At 42.9% G+C, this 27,245-nt stretch overlaps 1 protein-coding gene across 12 annotated transcripts in view; it reads right to left on the bottom strand.

Moving 5' to 3' along the window:
• DMD (dystrophin) overlaps window positions 1-27,245 on the bottom strand; it is a 1,873,751-nt gene that overhangs the window by 514,890 nt on the left and 1,331,616 nt on the right. For all 12 annotated transcript variants that reach the window (XM_075265063.1, XM_075265067.1, XM_075265060.1 and 9 more), the window contains one exon: window positions 23,681-23,835. In XM_075265063.1, coding sequence (XP_075121164.1) covers window positions 23,681-23,835 — 155 coding nt within the window. The remainder of the gene's footprint in view (window positions 1-23,680; window positions 23,836-27,245) is intronic.

Below are 27,245 nucleotides of genomic sequence, written 5' to 3'. Positions count from 1 at the left end.
ACTTGCTCTCAATGCAGGAAATCAAAAGAATACTAGAGGGCTGTATATTAGATATGTAATAGCAACAACTATTAAAGGCTATGTTTTGCACGATCACACTGAGAAATGTAATATTTCTTTGTAAAATATGCTGCTTTGTTCTTACTTATACTACAATTGACTAGCTTTGTGTGTACATCAATTTAGAAAATAATGGGTACTTTACTATTTGTACCTATATCATCCAACTTGGGACTATGGGTTATTACTAGAGATGAGCGAGTAGTATTCAGTCGAGTAGATATTCGATTGAATACTATGGTATTCGAAATACTCGTACTCGATCGAGTACCACTCGCTATTCGAATGGAAAAGTTCAATGCAGAACCAGCATTGATTGGCTGAATTCTATACAGTCGGCCAATCAACGCTGGTACTTCTTCTACCTTTAGAAGTCTTCTCCGTGCAGCTTCCCCGCGGCATCTTCCGGCTCTTCATTCACTCTGCCGGGCATCGGGCCTGGGCAGAGCCGACTGCACATTTCCGCTTGTAGTACAGGCATGCGCAGTTGGCTCTGCCCAGGCCCGATGCCTGGCAGAGTGAATTCAGAGCCAGAAGATGCCGTGGGGACGCTGCACGGAGAAGACTTCTCAGAGGATCCAGCCCGACCCTCACTCGTGGACTTGGTAAGTATAATTTGATCGAATGTTGCCTACCCCTGAAACGAGCATTTTTCCCCCACAGAGTATAATAGGGTTCGATATTCGATTCAAGTAGTCGAATATTGAGGGGCTACTTGAAACGAATATCGAATCTCGAACATTTTACTGTTCGCTCATCTCTAGTTATTACAGTTGTTATGAGATATTCCAGCTGTTTTACTTTCATTCTCCACTGTTGTTAAGGACAAGACTATGTATCTTCTACTCCACCAAGATGACCAGACATTCATCTTTCCTCCAACACTAATGTTTCTGGAGTCTAAACAGTTTAAGACACTTTAGGGAAGCACAAAAGTCTAAGCTCATGAAAGCTTTCCGGTCAGGGAATTAGGAATCTGAGCAATTAAAATCCTTCAGGCCAGGCCTGTGACCTCCAGAATGGGAAACACTTCATGGTAGGTGATGACATCAGATTAGTAAGTTAAAAAGAAAAGGACTACATCTGTAAAATGACACTTCCATAACAGAAAGAGCTAAAGTAGGAATTTAGCACTTTACGAAGAATGGATGTTGCGGTCCCAAAACTGTCCAAAAGGAAAATGCTTCTGTTTCGGAGACCGCTAGTCTGCAGGACCACCACTATAGTACTGAAGCATTACATAGTGCCATTGACATGCCCGATCCTCAAGAAAAATCTCTTTTTGTAGAAACTCTGTAACCCCATAAAGTGATTTTTATCAGAAACCAAGCTACCTGTATAAATCATGTTATAATATTAAACGGTACCAGGAATAAGCATACTGGTGATTTTTAAGTCACTGTCTTTTGAGCTTTTTCTTAAGGCAAATAAAAATTATAATAAAGGCAATCTAGAATTTTTCCCTATATTCCAGTTAATGTAAATTAATTGGCATATCCCATAGGAGAAATCCATTCTTAAATGTTATAACTCAGTAGATTTTTTCTAAGCACACTACAATGCTAATTCATGGAAATAACAGATTTTTAGAAGTTAAATAGTTTCCTGCCTTAAACATCAAACAGCCCGGCTACATTGCATATTGTAATTCTTACTATTTGCTGAACTGTTACCTTTCTAATCTCGGTGCACATACATCAATTTGTGCTTTTTTTTTTCTTTAACCAGCTGTGACTATGTGTTCATTGGAGGTCTACTTTATATAAAAATCCGAATTAAAAACAACCATCCCTCTTGTCAGTTCAAGGCCTACATCGTTGATTGCATTTGACACAATAATCATCATCATATCTTAAGACTGAAATCAGCTTGACAGAACTCAACTCGGGTCTGCTTCTTCCAATTACCTGAAAATTGCAGCCCAGCTTATCTCTCAGGAAATAAGTTTGCATTTACAATTCCACCGAGGTGCAAAAGTGATGCAGTAGATGTAGCAATTTAACTTGCTAACTTAAACAATAACTATTTTCTTTTAAATTCTCTCATCTCTAGTGAATGCCTTTTGACACAGCCGAAAATCCTTCAACTGCATGCTGCTTTGACTTTCAAAGGATTACACAGATTGTGCAGAAACAATATTAGACTCTGATTTGGAAAGATAGCTGAAATAATGTTTGTGTTTCCAAACCAGATATGAATGACTTAGCGGTTCCTTTCATACACACGGATACTTTGAGGTCAAAATAAAACCTTAGATACCATAAATATCCTTCTTAAAGGACATGAGCACTTCTAGTCATGTGATGTGACTTTAAATCTTCTTTGTTGACACCTAGACTCCTGTCCATCCATCTATCTATCTATCTATCTATCTATCTATCTATCTATCTATCTCTCTATCTCTCTATCTATCCATCCCAAGCTGAAACTTTGCTGTTTGGGTGAATAAACCACAGTTTTGCCTTTTTAATGTATCTGGGGGTGCTGCCTTTTTTGTATTTTTATTATCGTGTGGATGGCACCCATTATTTATTATCTATCTATCTATCTATCTATCTATCTATCTATCTATCTATCTATCTATCTATCTATCTATCTATCTATCTATCTATCTATCTATCTGTTTGTCTGTCTATCCATCTATCCTAGTATATTATTCCCCTGTATGGCTATTGTACAGAAAGGCATATACTGTAAGAGAAGGAAGACTGAAGACTGTGCATATATGTCATGCAGTCACTTAAGAATATGTATTAGTTTAGACAGATGGCTACGGATACTGTACTGCATAAGAAATATATTCTTGCAAATGAATAAAATGAAGTGTCAGATTGGAGGATTGACAGAAGAGAAGCCAAAAAATGCCCTAAGACTTGCAAAAAATGATAGAGGGAGTTATTGACATTTTAAAACTAGTTTATAAAAAAAAATTGTAATTTTGCATTTAGCTGTCATAAGGGGCTAAGCAGGCATATGGTAAACAATGACTGCAAAGGGCACCTATACAGAACAGGCATCTGGGGCCCTCCCACATATACATGTGCATATATAAAATACCAACATACACAGTACGCACACAAACAAATATACACTTTAGGCTCTGTTCACATGTGTGCTGGAGACTCTTTTAGAAACTTACTTAAAAAGATTTTACCACAAATACTAAAATTATAATGAAAATTCAGGACGCTCCATTATATGTCAGTGGCATCTGTTGGGCACCATTGATGTGTATCACTGAGCAAGCATACACAAACCCAAACTCCAAAATCTGTAGCAGAATAAATGGGCACTTCCAGGACTGAGCCTCACTCCTATTGATCAGCAATCAGCTAAGCATGTCTGCCAATATCCTTTCCATCTAGTATACAATACAAAGAGAATACAGGAAGGCTGCTGAGATCAGCAGAGAACAGCTTCCAGGCCTGGCCCTCTCTCCCTCATGGGCTCTTGTGCCGCTCAGGGCTGCTTTAACCATAGGGCCAATGGGATATCTGCAAAAGGCCCTATGGTTGTGGGGGCTCGCCTCAGCCACCTCGGATCGATGGGACAGTCCCTCATTTTGGGTGCTGTACAACTGTTCTGGGTGGTAGGCAGTGATTTCAACTCTGTGTCCTTAGGGCACAGGAAGAGGTTGGATACTATAGTGGAGCATAGAGCATAGTTATCAGCCCTGTCCTCCATTATACTGCCTTCAGCTGATGCAGCAGGGAAGTGCAACAGATATCATTGCAACCAGAGCCTGTAGGTGTTTTTTCTGTGTGGTGGTTGAGGGGGCAGGGGGCCTTATGAGGATGCTAGTTATGGGGAAAAAATTATGAGAGAGGGTCTATATATAAAATTTGAACAGGGCCCCTAATGTACTAAAATGACCTTGGTGCAGCGGAAGTGAGAAGTGGTGACGTGTCTATTTCTGAAGGGGGGGGGGGCAGGTAAGTGATTAGGCAAAATGCATAACTATAACACATAATTTTACACTGTGCAGGTTTTGTCATCCCCTCTTACTGCTGCTTACCCTATGAACAACTATCTAATGCAGTGTCAGCTCAGCTGTCTAGCCATATATCCTGCTCAATATGGAACAGCGTACAGTGCCAGCATGGAGTAACATTGTGGAAGTAACAACATAAGATGGTATAAGCATTTTTAACTCTAGTTTATCATTATTTTAATAAAAGATATATTGCATAAAACTTGATTTCTCCTAGTTTAGGTTATATTGACCAAGATAACCAGGACAAGATATCTGGAGCAGCTCCAATTACTCTGCAGAGTCAACCCCCTTGGATTTTATACATCAATATGAAAGTTTTACAAGCAACCTCAATGTCAATTCTCTATATTGGGGATGGGGCTGTCTACTTTTAATTTGTTTAGGATTTGAAGGGGTTGTTTGAAGAGTTGTATTTGACTTACCTGGTTCAGGGATAGTTGACAATAGACCCAGGGGTTCTGACCATTTTAAAATCATCGGGACTTGTGATCCAAAGCAGACCCTGTGCACAGGTAATTAATAGAGATGAGCGAACACTAAAATGTTCGAGGTTCGAAATTCGATTCGAACAGCCGCTCAATGTTCGTGTGTTCGAACGGGTTTCGAACCCCATTATAGTCTATGGGGAACAGATACTTGTTAAGGGGGAAACCCAAATCCGTGTCTGGAGGGTCACCAAGTCCACTATGACACCCCAGGAAATGATGCCAACACCTCTGGAATGACACTGGGACAGCAGGGGAAGCATGTCTGGGGGCATCTAACACACCAAAGACCCTCTATTACCCCAACATCACAGCCTAACAACTACACACTTTACACACTCAATACCACCTCTCTGACAGTAGGAAAACACCTTGAAACATGTGTATTTGGCACTTGCAGTGAGGAGAGCTTGTCACCAGCAGTGAATTTGGCCCTTGTAGTAAGTTGAGGTTGGCACCAACATTTGTTTTGAAAATCAGGGTGGATTGAGCCTCTAACCAGCAGAGTTTGGGCAAATTCATGGTGGAGGGAGCCTCTAAACACCCCAGTTTGGGCAAATTCATGGTGGAGGGAGCCTCTAAAAACCCCAGTTTGGACCAATTCATGGTGGAGGGAGCCTCTAACCAGCCCAGTTTGGGCAAATTCATGGTGGAGGGAGCCTCTAAAAAACCCAGTTTGGACCAATTCATGGTGGAGGGAGCCTCTAACCAGCCCAGTTTGGGCAAATTCATGGTGGAGGGAGCCTCTAACCAGCCCAGTTTGGACCAATTAATGGTGGAGGGAGCCTCTAACCAGCCCAGTTTGGACCAATTAATGGTGGAGGGAGCCTCTAACCAGCCCAGTTTGGACCAATTCATGGTGGAGGGAGCCTCTAAACAGCCCAGTTTGGGCAAATTCATGGTGGAGGGAGCCTCTAAAAAACCCAGTTTGGACCAATTCATGGTGGAGGGAGCCTCTAACCAGCCCAGTTTGGACCAATTAATGGTGGAGGGAGCCTCTAACCAGCCCAGTTTGGACCAATTCATGGTGGAGGGAGCCTCTAAACAGCCAAGTTTTGGGAAATTCATGGTGGAGGGAGCCTCTAACCAGCCCAGTTTGGACCAATTCATGGTGGAGGGAGCCTCTAAACAGCCAAGTTTTGGGAAATTCATGGTGGAGGGAGCCTCTAACCAGCCCAGTTTGGACCAATTCATGGTGGAGGGAGCCTCTAAAAAACCCAGTTTGGACCAATTCATGGTGGAGGGAGCCTCTAAACAGCCCAGTTTGGGCAAATTCATGGTGGAGGGAGCCTCTAACCAGCCCAGTTTGGACCAATTAATGGTGGAGGGAGCCTCTAAACAGCCCAGTTTGGTCAAATTCATGGTGGAGGGAGCCTCTAACCAGCCCAGTTTGGACCAATTCATGGTGGAGGGAGCCTCTAACCAGCCCAGTTTGGACCAATTAATGGTGGAGGGAGCCTCTAAAAAACCCAGTTTGGACCAATTCATGGTGGAGGGAGCCTCTAAACAGCCCAGTTTGGGCAAATTCATGGTGGAGGGAGCCTCTAACCAGCCCAGTTTGGACCAATTAATGGTGGAGGGAGCCTCTAAACAGCCCAGTTTGGGCAAATTCATGGTGGAGGGAGCCTCTAACCAGCCCAGTTTGGACCAATTCATGGTGGAGGGAGCCTCTAACCAGCCCAGTTTGGACCAATTAATGGTGGAGGGAGCCTCTAACCAGCCCAGTTTGGACCAATTCATGGTGGAGGGAGCCTCTAAACAGCCCAGTTTGGGCAAATTCATGGTGGAGGGAGCCTCTAAAAAACCCAGTTTGGACCAATTCATGGTGGAGGGAGCCTCTAACCAGCCCAGTTTGGACCAATTAATGGTGGAGGGAGCCTCTAACCAGCCCAGTTTGGACCAATTCATGGTGGAGGGAGCCTCTAACCAGCCCAGTTTGGACCAATTCATGGTGGAGGGAGCCTCTAAACAGCCCAGTTTGGGCAAATTCATGGTGGAGGGAGCCTCTAAAAAACCCAGTTTGGACCAATTCATGGTGGAGGGAGCCTCTAAACAGCCCAGTTTGGGCAAATTCATGGTGGAGGGAGCCTCTAACCAGCCCAGTTTGGACCAATTAATGGTGGAGGGAGCTTCTAAACAGCCCAGTTTGGACCAATTAATGGTGGAGGGAGCCTCTAACCAGCCCAGTTTGGACCAATTAATGGTGGAGGGAGCCTCTAACCAGCCCAGTTTGGACCAATTAATGGTGGAGGGAGCCTCTAACCACCCCAGTTTGGACCAATTAATGGTGGAGGGAGCCTCTAACCAGCCCAGTTTGGACCAATTCATGGTGGAGGGAGCCTCTAAAAAACCCAGTTTGGACCAATTCATGGTGGAGGGAGCCTCTAAACAGCCCAGTTTGGGCAAATTCATGGTGGAGGGAGCCTCTAAACAGCCCAGTTTGGGCAAATTCATGGTGGAGGGAGCCTCTAACCAGCCCAGTTTGGACCAATTAATGGTGGAGGGAGCCTCTAACCAGCCCAGTTTGGACCAATTCATGGTGGAGGGAGCCTCTAAACAGCCAAGTTTGGACCAATTCATGGTGGAGGGAGCCTCTAAAAAACCCAGTTTGGACCAATTCATGGTGGAGGGAGCCTCTAACCAGCCCAGTTTGGACCAATTAATGGTGGAGGGAGCCTCTAACCAGCCCAGTTTGGACCAATTAATGGTGGAGGGAGCCTCTAACCAGCCCAGTTTGGACCAATTCATGGTGGAGGGAGCCTCTAAACAGCCCAGTTTGGGCAAATTCATGGTGGAGGGAGCCTCTAACCAGCCCAGTTTGGACCAATTCATGGTGGAGGGAGCCTCTAACCAGCCCAGTTTGGACCAATTAATGGTGGAGGGAGCCTCTAAACAGCCAAGTTTTGGGAAATTCATGGTGGAGGGAGCCTCTAACCAGCCCAGTTTGGACCAATTCATGGTGGAGGGAGCCTCTAAACAGCCCAGTTTGGGCAAATTCATGGTGGAGGGAGCCTCTAACCAGCAGAGTTGGTGGAAATCAGGGTGGAGGGAGCCTAGTATTAGCAGAATTATGCAACGCTTATGGTGGATGAGTATGAGGATGCGGAGGAATTGGAGAGGTTGAGTACAGACATGGAGTTTCATGTTGGGGTGCTTTACACAGGTGGGCACAAAAATGACGGCTCTACCCAGTGGTGGTTCATTTTTATCAAAGTGAGCCGGTCGGCACTCTCAGCTGACAGACGGGTGCGCTTGTCAGTGATGATGCCACCGGCTGCACTGAACACCCTCTCAGATAGGACGCTGGCGGCAGGACAGGACAGCACCTCCAAGGCATATAGGGCAAGTTCAAGCCACAGGTCCAACTTCGACACCCAATACGTGTAGGGCGCAGAGGGGTCGGAGAGGACAGGGCTGTGGTCGGAAAGGTATTCCCGCAACATGCGCCTATACTTCTCACGCCTGGTGACACTAGGACCCTCCGTGGCGGCACTTTGGCGAGGGGGTGCCATCAAGGTGTCCCAGACCTTAGACAGTGTGCCCCTCGTTTGTGTGGACCGGTGAGAACTTGGTTGCCTACTGGAGGAACTGCCCTCCCTGCCGCCAACGTCACATGCTGGAAACATCTCCATCATATTCTGCACCAATTGCCTGTGGCAAGCATTGATGCGATTGGCCCTCCCCTCTACCGGAATAAAAGACGAGATGTTGTTTTTATACCGGGGGTCAAGGATAGCAAAGATCCAGTACTGGTTGTCCTCCATGATTTTGACAATACGCTTGTCGGTTGTAAAGCACCCCAACATGAACTCAGCCATGTCTGCCACAGTGTTAGTTGGCATGACTCCTCTGGCCCCACCGGAAAGTTCAATCTCCATTTCCTCCTCATCCTCCATGTCTACCCATCCGCGCTGCAACAATGGGACGATTCGAAGTTGCCCGGAAGCCTCCTGTATCACCATCACATCATCGGACAACTCTTCTTCCTCCTCCTCCTCCTCCTCCTCCTCCTCCATTAAACGCAGTGAAGCGGACAGATGTGTGGACCTACTCTCCAGCTGTGACGGATCGGATGCTATCCCTAACTCCTCTGTGTGATCTGAGTTATCCCTGATGTCAATCAGGGATTCTCTCAGAACACACAAGAGCGGGATTGTAAGGCTCACCATCGCATCCTCAGAGCTCACCCTCCTTGTGGACTCCTCAAAGACCCGTAGGATGTCACAAAGGTCTCTCATCCATGGCCACTCATGGATGTGAAACTGAGGCAGCTGACTTTGTGGCACCCTAGGGTTTTGTAGCTGGTATTCCATCAAAGGTCTCTGCTGCTCAACCACTCTATTCAACATCTGAAACGTTGAGTTCCAGCGTGTGGGGACGTCGCACAAAAGCCGGTGTTGTGGCACATGCAGGCGTTGCTGGAGAGATTTTAAGCTAGCAGCGGCTACTGTCGACTTGCGAAAGTGGGCGCACATGCGCCGCACTTTCACCAGTAGCTCTGGAACATTGGGGTAGCTCTTTAGGAAACGTTGCACCACTAGGTTGAAGATGTGGGCCAGGCATGGAACATGTTGGAGTCCGGCAAGCTCCAGAGCTGCTACCAGGTTCCGGCCGTTATCACAAACGACCATGCCTGGGCCCAGGTGCAGCGGCTCAAACCATATTGCCGTCTCATCGAGGAGGGCATCCCTCACCTCGGAGGCAGTGTGCTGTCTGTCCCCCAAGCTGATCAGCTTCAGCACAGCCTGCTGACGTCTACCAACGCCAGTGCTGCAACGTTTCCAACTCGTAGCTGGGGTCAATCTAACAGCGGAGGAGGAGGCGGTGGCGGAGGAGGAGGCGGTGGCGGAGGAGGAGGCGGTAGAGGAGGAGGAGGAGGGGGGTGTTCTTCTCGTGTCCCTGCCAGGAATGTTAGGCGGGGAGACGAGGTACACCGGGCCAGTTTGGGAAGCAGTCCCAGCCTCAACTACATTCACCCAGTGTGCCGTCAGTGAAATGTAGCGTCCCTGTCCGCATGCACTTGTCCACGCGTCGGTGGTCAAGTGGACCTTTGTGCAAAGCGCGGAACTAAGGGCCCGCCTGATGTTGAGTGACACGTGCTGGTGCAAGGCGGGGGACGGCACACCGGGAGAAGTAGTGACGGCTAGGGACGGCATAGCGAGGTGCCGCAGTTGCCATCAGGTCCAGGAAGGCGGGAGTTTCAACAAGCCGGAACGCCAACATCTCCTGGGCCAGCAGTTTAGCGATGTTGGCGTTCAAGGCTTGCGCGTGTGGGTGGTTAGCAGTGTATTTCTGCCGCCGCTCCAATGTCTGAGAGATGGTGGGTTGTTGTAAAGAAACGCCTGATGGTGCCTTTGATGGTGCAGGAGAAGGAGATAAGACAGGACCAGGGGAGGATGAGGTAGAAGTCAACAAAGTGGCGGAGGCAGATGAAGTGGTGTCCTGGCTCGTCCTCTGGAGTGCATCGCCAGCACAGTCAGCAGTGGCAGTGGCAGAGGCAGTGGCAGAGGCAGTGGCAGTGGCGTGAACGGCAGGCGGCCTTTGTCCTGCCGTTGCTGCCTGCCACTGATTCCAGTGCTTGGATTCCAAATGACGGCGCATTGAAGTGGTGGACAGGTTGCTCTTCTCAGAGCCCCTAATCAATTTCGAGAGGCAAATTGTGCAGACAACACTATATCTGTCCTCGGCGCATTCCTTGAAAAAACTCCACACCTTCGAGAAACGTGCCCTCGAGGTGGGAGTTTTTCGGGGCTGGGTACGAACTGGAACATCTTGGGAGATTCCGGGTGTGGCCTGGCTTCGCCTAAGCTGCTGACCTCTGCCTCTGCCTCTAGCTACCCTTTTTGGTGCTGCACCTGCCTCAACATCCACACTACTTTCCCCGCTTGACATCCCCCCTGTCCAGGTCGGGTCAGTGTCCTCATCATCCACCACTTCCTCTTCCAACTCCTGTCTCATCTCCTCCTCCCGCACAATGCGCCGGTCAACTGGATGCCCTGACGGCAACTGCGTCACATCATCGTCGATGAGGGTGGGTTGCTGGTCATCCACCACCAAATCGAACGGAGATGGAGGAGACTCTAGTGTTTGAGCATCTGGACACAGATGCTCCTCTGTTAGGTTCGTGGAATCGTGACGTGGAGAGGCAGGTTGAGGGACAATGAAAGGAGCGGAGAACAGCTCTGGGGAGCAGGGACAGTTTGGGTTATTGTTCTGTAAAGCTTCGGAATTTTGGGAGGAAGGAAGACAAGACTGTTGGGTAATAGGAGGAGAGGAGGCAGAGTCTGACTGGCTGCTGGACAATGTGCTGTAAGCGTTCTCTGACAGCCATTGCAAGACCTGTTCCTGGTTCTCGGGCCTACTAAGGTTTGTACCCTGCAGTTTAGTTAATGTGGCAAGCAACCCTGGCACTGTGGAGTGGCGCAATGCTTGCTGCCCCACAGGAGTAGGCACGGGACGCCCTGTGGCTTCACTGCTACCTTGCTCCCCAGAACCATTCCCCCGACCTCGCCCACGGCCTCGTCCACGTCCCTTTCCGGGAGCCTTGTGCATTTTGAATTCCTAGTTAGAAATTGGCACTGTATACCAGTAGTAAAAATTGTGGGTGCACGTAACCCCAATATATTCTTTGAATTCCCAGTCAGACACTGGCACTATATGGCAGTAGCAAGAAATGAGGGTATTTGTATTCCCAATATACTCTTTGAATTCCCAGTCAGACAATGGCACTGTATACCAGTAGTAAAAATTGTGGGTGCACGTAACCCCAATATATTCTTTGAATTCCCAGTCAGACAATGGCACTGTATACCAGTAGTAAAAATTGTGGGTGCACGTAACCCCAATATATTCTTTGAATTCCCAGTCAGAAACTGGCACTATATGGCAGTAGCAAGAAATGAGGGTATTTGTATTCCCAATATACTCTTTGAATTCCCAGTCAGACAATGGCACTGTATACCAGTAGTAAAAATTGTGGGTGCACGTAACCCCAATATATTCTTTGAATTCCCAGTCAGAAACTGGCACTATATGGCAGTAGCAAGAAATGAGGGTATTTGTATTCCCAATATACTCTTTGAATTCCCAGTCAGACAATGGCACTGTATACCAGTAGTAAAAATTGTGGGTGCACGTAACCCCAATATATTCTTTGAATTACCAGTCAGAAACTGGCACTATATGGCAGTAGCAAGAAATGAGGGTATTTATAACCCCAATATATTCTTTGAATTCCCAGTCAGACAATGGCACTGTATACCAGTAGTAAAAATTGTGGGTGCACGTAACCCCAATATATTCTTTGAATTACCAGTCAGACACTGGCACTATATGGCAGTAGCAAGAAATGAGGGTATTTGTATTCCCAATATACTCTTTGAATTCCCAGTCAGACAATGGCACTGTATACCAGTAGTAAAAATTGTGGGTGCACGTAACCCCAATATATTCTTTGAATTCCCAGTCAGACAATGGCACTATATGGCAGTAGCAAGAAATGAGGGTATTTATAACCCCAATATATTCTTTGAATTCCCAGTCAGACAATGGCACTGTATACCAGTAGTAAAAATTGTGGGTGCACGTAACCCCAATATATTCTTTGAATTCCCAGTCAGAAACTGGCACTATATGGCAGTAGCAAGAAATGAGGGTATTTGTATTCCCAATATACTCTTTGAATTCCCAGTCAGACAATGGCACTGTATACCAGTAGTAAAAATTGTGGGTGCACGTAACCCCAATATATTCTTTGAATTCCCAGTCAGAAACTGGCACTATATGGCAGTAGCAAGAAATGAGGGTATTTATAACCCCAATATACTCTTTGAATTCCCAGTCAGACAATGGCACTGTATACCAGTAGTAAAAATTGTGGGTGCACGTAACCCCAATATATTCTTTGAATTACCAGTCAGAAACTGGCACTATATGGCAGTAGCAAGAAATGAGGGTATTTATAACCCCAATATATTCTTTGAATTCCCAGTCAGACAATGGCACTGTATACCAGTAGTAAAAATTGTGGGTGCACGTAACCCCAATATATTCTTTGAATTACCAGTCAGAAACTGGCACTATATGGCAGTAGCAAGAAATGAGGGTATTTATAACCCCAATATATTCTTTGAATTCCCAGTCAGACAATGGCACTGTATACCAGTAGTAAAAATTGTGGGTGCACGTAACCCCAATATATTCTTTGAATTACCAGTCAGACACTGGCACTATATGGCAGTAGCAAGAAATGAGGGTATTTGTATTCCCAATATACTCTTTGAATTCCCAGTCAGACAATGGCACTGTATACCAGTAGTAAAAATTGTGGGTGCACGTAACCCCAATATATTCTTTGAATTCCCAGTCAGACAATGGCACTGTATACCAATAGTAAAAATTGTGGGTGCACGTAACCCCAATATATTCTTTGAATTCCCAGTCAGAAACTGGCACTATATGGCAGTAGCAAGAAATGAGGGTATTTGTATTCCCAATATACTCTTTGAATTCCCAGTCAGACAATGGCACTGTATACCAGTAGTAAAAATTGTGGGTGCACGTAACCCCAATATATTCTTTGAATTCCCAGTCAGAAACTGGCACTATATGGCAGTAGCAAGAAATGAGGGTATTTGTATTCCCAATATACTCTTTGAATTCCCAGTCAGACAATGGCACTGTATACCAGTAGTAAAAATTGTGGGTGCACGTAACCCCAATATATTCTTTGAATTACCAGTCAGAAACTGGCACTATATGGCAGTAGCAAGAAATGAGGGTATTTATAACCCCAATATATTCTTTGAATTCCCAGTCAGACAATGGCACTGTATACCAGTAGTAAAAATTGTGGGTGCACGTAACCCCAATATATTCTTTGAATTCCCAGTCAGAATTTGGCACTATATGGCAGTAGCAAGAAATGAGGGTATTTGTATTCCCAATATACTCTTTGAATTCCCAGTCAGACAATGGCACTGTATACCAGTAGTAAAAATTGTGGGTGCACGTAACCCCAATATATTCTTTGAATTACCAGTCAGAAACTGGCACTATATGGCAGTAGCAAGAAATGAGGGTATTTATAACCCCAATATATTCTTTGAATTCCCAGTCAGACAATGGCACTGTATACCAGTAGTAAAAATTGTGGGTGCACGTAACCCCAATATATTCTTTGAATTACCAGTCAGAAACTGGCACTATATGGCAGTAGCAAGAAATGAGGGTATTTGTATTCCCAATATACTCTTTGAATTCCCAGTCAGACAATGGCACTGTATACCAGTAGTAAAAATTGTGGGTGCACGTAACCCCAATATATTCTTTGAATTACCAGTCAGACACTGGCACTATATGGCAGTAGCAAGAAATGAGGGTATTTGTATTCCCAATATACTCTTTGAATTCCCAGTCAGACAATGGCACTGTATACCAGTAGTAAAAATTGTGGGTGCACGTAACCCCAATATATTCTTTGAATTCCCAGTCAGACAATGGCACTATATGGCAGTAGCAAGAAATGAGGGTATTTATAACCCCAATATATTCTTTGAATTCCCAGTCAGACAATGGCACTGTATACCAGTAGTAAAAATTGTGGGTGCACGTAACCCCAATATATTCTTTGAATTACCAGTCAGAAACTGGCACTATATGGCAGTAGCAAGAAATGAGGGTATTTGTATTCCCAATATATTCTTTGAATTCCCAGTCAGACAATGGCACTGTATACCAGTAGTAAAAATTGTGGGTGCACGTAACCCCAATATATTCTTTGAATTCCCAGTCAGACACTGGCACTATATGGCAGTAGCAAGAAATGAGGGTATTTGTATTCCCAATATATTCTTTGAATTCCCAGTCAGACAATGGCACTGTATACCAGTAGTAAAAATTGTGGGTGCACGTAACCCCAATATATTCTTTGAATTCCCAGTCAGACACTGGCACTATATGGCAGTAGCAAGAAATGAGGGTATTTGTATTCCCAATATATTCTTTGAATTCCCAGTCAGACAATGGCACTGTATACCAGTAGTAAAAATTGTGGGTGTATATAGCCCCAATTCTATTGCTAGGGGACTTGCAGGGTATTTCTGGGGTGAAGGTGGGGGGGCACACCGTTGGAACGGGTATCGGGGTATATATCGGGTATACGGGAATACACTGACAGTGTATTCCATTCAGGATCCTGGGAAAGCTGGGTTGCGGCGATTGAGCCCGTCAGTGCCACGTTACACTGACAAGCTTCTCCCTGGAATTTAGCTCTTATAAGAGCTGTTGGTTGTCTTCTCCTTCCTATCCTAGCCTGTCCCTGCCTACCCAGAATCTAAGCCCTAGCTAGCTGGACGGAAACCTCCGTCCTCGGTGAATTGCAAGCTCAGAATGACGCGAAGCTGGGCGTCGCTGTTCTTTTAAATTAGAGGTCACATGTTTTCGGCAGCCAATGGGTTTTGCCTACTTTTTTCAACGTCACCGGTGTCGTAGTTCCTGTCCCACCTACCCTGCGCTGTTATTGGAGCAAAAAAGGCGCCAGGGAAGGTGGGAGGGGAATCGAGTAATGGCGCACTTTACCACGCGGTGTTCGATTCGATTCGAACATGCCGAACAGCCTAATATCCGATCGAACATGAGTTCGATAGAACACTGTTCGCTCATCTCTAGTAATTAATTGTCTATGAATCTGGGGAAGGGGGAGCGGAGTGACACAGAGGGATGGAAAGCTTCTTCAGACCACATGATCTTAGGGTTTTGACATGACCAGAACCCCCAGATCCATCATCCGAAATCCCCGTAACAGGTACATCAATTACAACTCCTTGGACGAACCCTTTAACACACTTACTGTGTACCACTTTCATACTTGCCAGCTGTCTCATGTTTGCTGTGGTTGTCATGCATTTTCAGAAAAGAATCCTGCCACCTTTGGCCTGTTTTGAGCAATCTCCTGGGATAGGGTTTATGTAAGATTTACTAAAAAGTGGGTCCTCTAAGTCTCAACCAGTTTGGGTGATCCTGAGGTAGAGTTTAAATGTCTCAATTTTATCAAAGGAAATAACAATGCTCCCTGGTTATCAAGGTAAGCCTCAAATTCTTCTACATACTGTGTTTTCAAAAAACAACTACTAATTCATATGAAGGGTGTGTAGTATCCCAGTGCAACACTACATTAAAACTAGCTACTTTGCACTTGTATAATGTTGCCATATATGAGTTTGCCCTTTCTTACACGTCTACGTGCTATTGCTTTATGAATACTTTTTAGCATTAAATGGACTAATGTAAAGCTGAGCACATGGTACAAACCTTTACATAGATTATTCTAGTGAGGGGGGGGGGGGGCTGACTCAGTTCTAGCCACCCTCTGTAGACGTTAAAGCAACTTGGTCAGAATGACCCTAGCCATTACAATAAATATAGTACCCCAACTATTCAGGAGACACACTGTCAGGCTTGCAGACAGTACATTAGCCATAAACCTCAATTCTTAGCACTAGTATGTGTGTGACAAACTGTGAGGGATGGACCTCATAGTTACAATACAGTATATGAGCCTTATGCCGGATTGGACAAACTTTTTGGAACTTACAGCCAGATACCCTGTAGCCTGAGTATTTTTATGTTTTTTTTTTGTTTTTTTTTGGAAGACTAAGAGCACAGTTTTCAAGGAGACTGCCTAAGCTAGAGAAACTCTGACTGATCCTAGGGCAAACCATCATCAAGACTCAGCTCTCCAGCTTTGTGGCTGCCAAACTTGTACTTACAATTTGTAGAAGATTGTAGTTTATTCTTCATTTGTCTTCAGTAAACCATTATTTTTTGCATTATTTATCCTAGACTCCCAAGTCCTCAATCTTGTATCATCAATCATCAAGGGCACCCCAACCACGATCAGGTTCTGGAAGGCTTACTACAGGGAGTGTCTCAGAGGATAATTCCACCACCATCCTTCACACTGCAGGCCCTCTTCACTCATTGCACCAACATTGTGGAGTACTGGAGGACTAGTGGAGCTACTGCCCCCATCCTCCCTGCCTTCCTCCACTGGGTTGCTGAAATAGCACATTTCCTTGTCTTCATCTTTTCTTATTTATACTTACAGTAATAATCAGGTACCCCAATATCCCAATCCGTGGAATTAAATTCACTTGAAGTTCAGATCAAAAGATTAAAATTACAATGCATTTGTCTATTATCTGGACTGTGCACAGGTAAGGATATGGGTGGGAAGAGTGGTTATATAGAATGATATATTTATATGTATGGTTATATTTGTTATGCTATATATTTAATAAAAACTTTCAGACTTTTTTTTAAAGAAAGGAGGGATATTACAACCTATGTATATTGTGTTTATTGTGATTTGCTTTAAATAGCCAAATACAGGTTCATTTTAATTCCTGACATTACTGTCACGTATCTTTGTTGAGAACCTAAAGTTTTTATGCAAAAATTATTAACGTGATGTTTTTTTCATTGTTTATGGCTCACATTCATCTTATTCACTCAAATAGATTATTGCTAAACTTAGCCATTTTTTTTGCACTTTTTCAATTATTTCTTCATGTAAACTCAACTTTTCATGGCTTGCAGTTTATCACTTATATCGAGTTTATAACCGAAACCTACATGAAGTGAAAAAAAGTTTTTATTGTAAAACAAGTGAAGTATATGACACTTCCTTTGGTCGCTCCATCCCAGCTGTGACTGCTGTGCCAGATATCTGTAGTGCAGAGATAGAATTCCCCTTTCCTTTCATCTTATACTTAGCTCTTAGAGATTCCTTGCAAGACAACCAGCTACAGACTGCAGTTTAATATCTGCGACAATCTCTTCTCCACTCACTAACAGTTACCTCTCTCTTTCTTCTCAAAATGAAAATTCCCCCAAGTTTATAAAGTAATAATATGCAGAAAGATCCCCCCTACTGACAGACTGCTTCAATTTATCTGCCTTTTTTAATTAAAGATAAAAATGGCATGCACATTTTTCATTCACCTTGTCGTTCCTTATTTCTCTTTAATTATCTGGTCTCCATTATTCTTTCTCCACCACCCTCCTGTTTCTATACTGCGGTATAACAATGCAGATTGTGTGCAAGATGAAGGAATTAGAAAAGATCTGTGGGAGTACCATTAGCCAATACATTAACTTAACTCATTTACCTCTTCAAGGCGCATTTATTTTTACGAGCGATGGAAAATGCACAAATGAAAGGAGTAAAAAAAAAAAAAAAAAAAAAAAATTTGAAGCTTGGGTTTATAGAAGGGAATACTTAATACTTATGAGGGAAAAACTTATTAAAGCAGAAAAACAGCAAGTTTTTATAACATAGAACATGTTCACAGGTTATCAAGTGCATGACCTAGCGTGCTTGGCATTTTAGCCACCTGTGACAAAGGTTTAAGCTAGGCTAAGGCCCGGTTCAGATCTGTGCATGGGTTTCCGTTCAGGGAGTGTGCTTGGAGACCCCCCAAACAGAAACCTAATCCTCATAAAAAAAGCAGTTATCTTAGGAAATCCTCAGATCCCATAGACTATAATGGGGGCCCGTGTGGTACCCGCAGCGCTTTTCTCTCCGCATTTTTCATACAGAGAGGGGAACCGAATGACCTGAATACAGATGTGAACCAGGCCTTACACTGTTATACTTCTACTTAGAGAGGACCTTTATCCACCTCCACCAATGCCAACTTTTTGCATTCTTTAATATGAGCTGCTCTATTGATTCTGAAACATTTGGAATTTTTTTCTTTAGGCCCCACCATTCTGAGCAATGATATTTGTTACTTTCAGCATCTAATATGCTAATTAATCTCTTTACTGTGAGGTTCGAGGTCTTCTTCATTAGCATAATTTGCATATTACGTGCTCTAACTAATGCTAGGTTCACATCTGCACTCATTGAGTGGAAGGCCCCATTTTAAAACCCATTCACTTGAGTTGGATTTGTAAAGGGGTCCGCCAGTGTCTGCCTGGGCCTGTCTGCGGGGAAACCGTTTTTTTTAGCCGTACACAAATTCGGACATGCAAGACTTTGTGTCCGGCTAAAAAAAACGTTTTCCCATAGACAGGCCACAGGTGGACACGCGCGGTCACCTTCACAAACCCATTCAAGCGAAAGGGCTTTAAAGCTGACTGCTGGCTTTCTTCCCCCTGTCCAGTTTCGCCAGGGCTGAGGACGGAAACCCGGAGAAATGCACAGACCGGACACAAGTGTGAACAAAGCATTAGTGGTGGTGAAAGGTCCTCTTTAAGAACTGCATGCAGGTTTTGATTGTAGCTAAGAGTGGGACATTTCTACTATACCAGTAAACTAGAGGTTTTCAATTTAATGTCCATTATCATATAGGTGAACTGTATAGTAACAACTCATTACAGCAATTGGTAACTTCATCCGGTAGAAATGTGCCATGTAATCTCAGCCTCAAAGTAGCACAGTGATAATATACTGGTTGCATCTCCTGCAAAAATTTGGAATGCAGGGTGAGGGTGGGGAGTATATGCAAAATCATTCAAGTATTGTGTAGTTGTCTTGGCAAGCAAGTCACCCTGATGTTTCTTATACTACTTTATCTGAGCGTAGCATAGGGTAGAGAAAGAAACACTGAACTTAAAGGATATAAAGTTTCAACTATTCAGTATTTTCAAGTAAATTCATTTTTAATTCTGCCATCACTCAGAAAATGATTGACAGCTATCCGTGTATGTTAACTCAGGAAAAGCTGAAATACAGGAAAATTCATGGATTTCTGTGTAGGCAGCGGAGATTGGGCTCTTTCTGGCGCAATTGTTACTGTCATTTAGAATAAAATAACGATGCAAATGATAGAAAACTATATTCCCCCTTTATCCTAAACTGCCCTTACCTGATGTGAAAATTACAGTATGATGCGATGTTAAATAAGATACTGAACAAATGGTATCTCTGCACAGGGAATATAGAGGCAGCGATATCACAGCATATATTTAATGATCAAAATGGAATAACAGCACTATAATTAAAGTGTTACTGATGTCACTGTGCAGGGATGATGTGTATGGTGATGTCATAACGGAGATAATGGACAGTGATGAAAGGGTTAATACACACCAGGATGTTACAGAATAGCCGTCATTAAATCACAGGGGAAGTATGAAAAGGGCTCAGGAGTTTAGCTCTCTCCAAGTATGGCTGATTTGAGCTGTCTCAAAAAAATACATCTGTCTGTCTATCTACCAATATGTTTTATAAATAAATAGAAAAATATATTTTTATTACATATAAAAATAAACACACCAGTTTATATAGAGTCCAAGTGTGACTGTATACATGAGTCCCCCTTTGACAACAATAACAAAGGATTAAGTCCCGCCCTTCCTATTTCCGGTCGAAGATCTCTTTCCGGTTTTGAGAGTTTGCCATGTCTAGCAGGGGTATAGGCATACTGTTTCGTGGTTACGACGAGCCTGCTGCAGAACCTCATTTGCTAAATGCTATACAGTATATATATTCATTTGCCGAATGCTATATATATGTATAGCATTCGGCAAATGAACACTGATTCTGCAGCAGGCACGTCCTTGCTACAGGCAGGCAAGAGTTTTTCTCATTGGAATGAATAGTCCGATGTTAGACTCCGCCTCCTCAGACGAGCCTCTGGCAGAACCAGCGTTGATTGGCCAAATCACTGGCAACTGGCCAATCAACGCTGGTCTATTCATTTCAATGAGAAAAAGTCAACTGGTAACAGCATACTTACCTGCTTGTAGCAAGGACGAGCCTGCTACACAATCAGCCTTCATTTGCCGAATGCTATACACTGTATAGCATTCAGAAAATGAGGTTCTGCAGCAGGCTCGTCGTAACCCGAGGACCATACCCTGAAGTACATACCCAGCCCTGGTTAATTCACTAAGGAACAGGAAGTCTTCTTGCCGCCCTTCCATTGCGCATGTGCCAACCGGAAGTTCGCAGGGGGACTCATGTATCCTCTGCACCCTTAAAGGAGTTGTCCAGGATAAACTAAGAATTAACCCCTAAACTAAACTCCCTCCCCGCCTAATTTCTAGAGATGAGCGAGTATATTCGATCGAATACCTTCCCTGCATAGATATTGATGTAAAAAAGCGCCAGGGAAGGTGGGAGGGGCATCAAATTTTTAATGTGTTTAACCCTTTGGTATTCCACTGATTACACCAATAACTATGCAGGGGAGATATTCAATCGAATACTACTCGCTCATCTCTACTAATTTCTAATTTACTTTTCTATTAAAAAAAAAAAAAAAAAGTATAATTACCCATATATCTGGGGCGGAGACACTTTGATGATCTGGTAACATTCTGTTTCACTGCTTCTGAAACAAAATGTCACCATTACTCCCACCCCACCCCCATAAATACTTACCAGCCTTGCTGAGTCTGGGGATGGCTTCTCCCCTCTTTCTCTCTGCTAGCAGTGAGTGGGATAGCTTACCAGGGGGGAGGGGTAAGCGGCTAGTAGTCGGCAGGATAGCTTAGCTAGTGAGACGGGGAGAGGGAGGGGCTAGTAGTGTGCAGGATAGCTTAGCTAGGGAGATGGGGGGGGTGTAATGGAGTGACGGAGGAGGGGGGGATAAGTGAGAGGGAACTAGTGCGAAAGGTACACAGGAAGCTGCCCAACAGGAAGTTGCACCCTGTAAACAAATGCAGATGATGCCAAAAGCTCCCACATACACCCAGAAATCATTCCAAACACTGCTAAAGGTAAATGGGTGTACTTATTATTATTAACCCATTAATAGCACTTACAGACCTTTTTTAATAAAATATATATTTTGCCCAAAAAAACCCTTTAGGCTAAGGCCCCACATTGCAGAAACGCAGCTTTTTTTTTTGTTGCAGATTTTGCTGCGTTTGGCTAAAAAAATTGCAACAAAATCTGCAACAAAAAAAGTTGCATTTCTGCAGTGTGGGGCCCTAGCCTTATAGTTCCTGGATAGGACACAGAGAAATACATAGATCTTCATAGAATGTTCTATCTCTTCATTTGAGGATTACAAACTCTACTTAATGTAGACCATTGTATTTCTCCAAGGGCATATAAATAGTGTCTGTTATCAGTGGTCCTGTCATTGCAAGATGGGCTTTTAGTTGCTTCCTCATAACATAACAGTCACTTGTATAGATGCTCTATATGTGAAATATGTGGGGAAAAAAACTTAAGAAAGCATTAAATGTGAACATTGCTCACACGCCTCTAGAGCAACAAACTGCTAAGTGTTTCTTTATGGAAATTGTTAGCCATGAATTTTATTTCCTTGCACTTTGCTGAAATCCACAGTGTGACAGAATTTTAAATATTGTGCCTAATGTAGAAAAAGTGCAGAGGTTTTCAAATGTCTCCGAAATTTGGACCATATTAATATCCGGAGTACTCATTTAATGAAGTCAAAGCAGAATCTTCCACAAAAGGGCATACAATTTGAGACAATTTAACTCTGACATTTTTGTGGAATTCATTAGAAAGTATTGTAGAGAATAGCCTGGTTAAATGTGCCCTTTATCTGGTTTACTGCAGAATGTGGTGAAAACTTGCAGAGTTTAACAGGATGACATAAAGGCGCACTGTAAAAAGAGAAAGTTCCCCAGTGTATTGTGTACATTGGCACATTGTATTAGACATTACACACCTCTGCAGAAATATTGTATTCTTTAAAAAAAGGGATGAATTGGACCTGTCAGAAATTTCACATCTATATGACAAAAACAAAAAGTATTTTTGATGTCTTTAAATATCTTGTAAGAATTTGGAACCTGGGTGTCAGTATGTGTCAAAAGAAGAAGGGCTGTTGCTATTTTGTTATGTTACCTAGGTACAAAATGCACAGCATGGCTCCTATTTAAAAACGGTAACCTCAAAGCTTTTCTTGTCTGGCTCGGGAAAAGTTATTTCATATACACAATAAAAGTGTATATAAAGAGTTATCAAATAAAGAATTATTATACATTGGTCCCAAGAGATAAGCCACCCCTCCCCTTGGGATGTGTACACTGTGTCTTAACCGATATACGTGTACATGTATTGTACACTTGGCTCAATCATATATAGTTGTTCTCAATAGGGAGAGAGGGGAATAAGCTTCCTGCCAGAGACCACTGGTATTGGCTTATCTTCCCTGAGAAAAAGGATCTGCTACACAATCCTACAGCTCAAATCTTCTTTCCACAATGTTTGCTGCAGGAGCTTTGCAATATCCCCATAAAAGTTCCTCAATTACACCAAAAGTATTGAGTTCTGCCCAACTTTAATCCAATGTATGGGAAGCCTGAAGGAGGCCTGCCCCCAGAACTGTAAGCATGTCGGATAGCCAGCGCTCACATGATTAAGGTTTTTTTCTGTTTTCCAGTTGGTGCCTCTGTTGCTTAGATATTAGCTTTTTTGCTGATACTCTAGTGATCTCTTTGGTACAATGAAGGTATCACTGTTCCTCTGGATGCACTACAGATCTACATCCCTGCTATGAGTGACAGGACCAGGCAGGGTACAGGTCAATCATAGCAGGGAGGGAGCGATTGAGGGACTGTGTGCTGGAGACCATAGTACTTTGGTGCAATGAGAGCAACAGTGATGCTGTCATTGCCCAAACGGCTCATTAGCATATCAGGAAAAAACCTAAACGTGGACGCCTTTTATCTGAATGTGCTTATAGTTCAATAGGGACTGTTCTGGTGACAAACTTCTTTTAATAAAAAGTAAAAAGTTATATCCAACTTCAGTAGCAGAAAACAAAAAAAACTAACGTAGGAGTAATATTCCAAATCCCTATATTCTTTTAAAACTCATCATTTCACCTTAATCTTATATGCTAATAATAGTAATAATAATAATAATCAGTCCTTGAATGCATATACGTCATGTACAGTACCAATGTAAACCAGAAGCCATGTTCATGTGTCACGTAACTAACCTGGATAAAAAAAAAAGCACGGTGAATACAAAGCACTGTCAGGTTGGTTAAACATCAAGATATTACAAGGTTGGCTAAACTTCAAGGCATTACATATAGAATAAGTGACAATACCTTGATATGTCACTGTCTTGGTTTGCCTGTTGTCATTCCAGCTGATAGTGGTGACATATAAATGGGCAGTATACAGAGAAGACATGTCATACCTTTTGTTTATTCTGGTCCAGGTCATGTTAATATTGTCTTTCATCAGCTCCACCTTCCGAGTGTCATCAGAGGAATAATCATGTAGAAGCTTCAAGGCCAAATCATTTGCTACATCAACATTTATCTGCCATTGATGAAGTTCCTTGGAAAATTGCTGCATAAGGAAATATATGCGGTCCAGTTATTAGATATGATGAAAAGGGAGGATTGGAAAATGCATGTCCTACGAGGCTTTTATTAGTCAAGCATTCATAAGAAATTCTGGATGCTTTATTTCAAGTAGATTACATTATCTTGAAGGTTATGAAGCAAAGTCTGTGCAGAGATGCTGGAAACTATTCCGAAATGTTGTTTATAAGACATGCTAGTTGTAATAAAACAAGAAAGATTGCTTATTTTGTATATTATTCATAATTTTGTATATTGATTGCAGCTATTGTTGAAATGCATGACAGCGGTATATACTAGCACATTCAATTTATTACTGATCTAGCTTGCATAAAGAATGTCATGTAATCACTGCCATCTGCTGGTGAGCCATGGTAACTGCATGAGTGTTTGGAATATTTGGTTCGCTGTCTTGAAACATTGTCCAAAGGTAACAAAGCATACATATAAATGGTAAATTAGACACACAAAATGCACCCTTTTTGCACATACATCTATACATATATACTGTATAGATAGATAGATAGATAGATAGATAGATAGATAGATAGATTTATATTAGAACAATATGAGACTAACCACTTAGTAACAGCTAAATTATTAGTAGGTTAATGTTCAGTATATCATGAGTGCGAAAACCGTCATTTTAGTCTTTACTATCCTTTGTGTTGAAACATTACAGTTTATTTGAATTGAGTACTATCCATTAAAATCCTACATCACTCCACCTCTAAAAGCAAACGCGATACCAGATTTCTTCAGAAAGGCTGACCATACATATTACATTCGGCCATAAACATTTGATATCTGTTGGTACAGCTGTTAGCTATTTCTATGTTGTGAATGGAGAGGAGTGAAGGAGCAGGGGGTTACTAAAAGAGGTGCAGAGGTAGCAGTAGCTACCAAGCCCCAATCCCTGAGGGGGCCCTATAACACATAAAATATACCACTATATTAATGTGTTATTTATGGTAAAGAGAGACCCCATTATAGATTATATGTAGGGGCCCGGGAGCTTCTAGCTACACCTTTGAGAAGAAGTCTCGGACCTCTGTCAGCAGCTTTTTCTTAGCACCATAAGACTGGTGTCAGAATACGACCATGTGGACCTTTTAGTTTGGTCTTAACTAGAGATGAGCGAGTAGTGTTCGATCGAGTAGGTGTTCGATCGAATACTACGGTATTCGAAATACTCGTACTCGATCGAACACTACTAGCTGTTCGAAGTTTAATGTTCGATGCAGAACCAGCGTTGATTGGCAGAATGCTATACAGTCGGCCAATCAACGCTGGTTCTTCTCCTACCTTTAGAAGTCTTCTCCGTGCAGCTTCCCCGCGGCGTCTTCCGGCTCTGAATTGACTCTGCTAGGCATCGGGCCTGGGCAGAGCTGACTGTGCATGCCCGCACTACAAGAAAATGGCCGCTTTGACTTGTAGTGCGGGCATGCGGAGTCGGCTCTGCCCCAGCCCGATGCCTGGCAGAGTGAATTCAGAGCTGGAAGACGCCGCGGGGACGCTGCACGGAGAAGACTTCTCGGAGAATCCAGCCCGACCCTCACTCATGGACTTGGTAAGTTCAATTTGATCGAATGTTGCCTACCCCTGAAATGAGCATTTTCCCCCCATAGACTATAATAGGATTCGATATTCGATTCGAGTAGTCGAATATTGAGGGACTACTCGAAACGAATATCGAATAGCGGAGTATTTAACTACTCGCTCATCTCTATTCTTAAGCTATGAGTTACGTCCTTCATATTCCTCCCATTATTTGCAATATGGTTATTTTAACTAAGTAAAATTTCAGGACTACATTCTGCTGCCTATCTTAGCTTTAAAATACATAAGACCTACAAATCTAAGCTTAGAAGAGATGCTGAATTTCATTAACTTTCTACACTTGAAGCCAAGGAAATTAATTGTGTTTTCTCCCAAGCCTTGCTGCACAGTAACTTGTTTCTCACTTGCTCATTTACAAGAACTAACAAACAATTGGTAAATTCTGTCTCTTGACTTAGAAGCGAGTTATAGAGTGTCCCCTTACTCCTTAGCGGTTCTTATAAGGTGTGTTATACTTTCACTGCCTAACAGTTCAGTGTTTACATATAACATACAAAAAATCCCCAACATAAAAGAGGACACACTTATCACTTATGAAGAGAATTACCTTATTGTTATCTATCTATGTTATCTCAACAATTTAAGGTACACATAGTCTTTAACCTAGAATTATATCGATCATAAAGTGACCATAAAAGTACCCTTACCAAAAAGTAGCTAAACATTAAATACTTGGATTGTGAGAAATTGTATTTTACTATTGCCTGTGATCTGGCATTACTAAAACTAACTTACTGCATGGTGTTGAGAAGGGGACTTACTGCCCCTCACTGCCAATAAACCAGATTCAGTGATGTAGTAGGGACCTATGGACTCCCCAGGCTTTGACTGGTCTCGATTATAATCGTTGCAACCCCCTGTATGTGAATACCCTTTGGCTACATGAATGATATTTTCCTTATTTATAAGGAACCTTTGAACACCAGTTTACAATATGTCTATTCATTTACATAAGAAGTTTTCCCATACCGATGTATTATCCTCTACCTGTCCTTATTGTGGGACACGTACAGATATGTGTATCACAAGTTAAGCAGCTTTTCAAAACCTATTATGGTTTTGTGAGAAGTTATCAGAAAGTGATATGCTAACTATCCTGTTTATGCCTATGTGTAACCACCCAGCGGGGGAGGGTAAATTGCAGCCTTTCAAGGCTTTTGTTACCACATTGTGCTGGTTTCTAGACAAACTGTAATCCTGCGCTAAACTGGAAATCAGTTCAGTGGACACATCTGTACACTATTTTATGTATCATGTACTGAACATTAGTCATAACTAGAAATGGGTGAACCAATTTGTTATGAGCTGAGTTTGAGCTAGTTATTCCAAATTGGTATTTAACTAAACTGAACAATTGGCGATTCATCTCAGACACAATGAAACTGGTAGCTACAACAAGCATTGTGCAGAGAAAGTCCATGTGATGTCCTGGCATCACCTGACAGCCTCTCAGCCAATTGTCAGAGGTAAGTGGACACCTTACATGCAGATGTAACATACAGTGTATAGGATGTGCAGGGACACGAGGCATTAAAGTAATGGTGAAACTAGACAAACAAACTAAAAAAAAAAAAAAAATTTTTGGTTGGTGCACCCCCAATAGTTCAAGGAGCAAACAAAATATATAAAAGTGCACTAAAACTCAACTTTTATTAATGTATTTTAAAAGTTCAGAACGGCATAATAAACTACCGTCCATATAAAGGGGATATTGAAACAACAGTAGAGTAGGGTAATATTCTAATGGCTGTATTAGATACTGTGTCAACCTACAGA

The sequence above is a fragment of the Leptodactylus fuscus genome, chromosome 2, assembly GCF_031893055.1.
Source record: "Leptodactylus fuscus isolate aLepFus1 chromosome 2, aLepFus1.hap2, whole genome shotgun sequence".
Lineage (NCBI taxonomy): Eukaryota > Metazoa > Chordata > Amphibia > Anura > Leptodactylidae > Leptodactylus > Leptodactylus fuscus.
The sequence above is the reverse complement of the archived record's forward strand: the minus strand, read 5'-3'. Positions and strand labels throughout refer to the sequence as shown.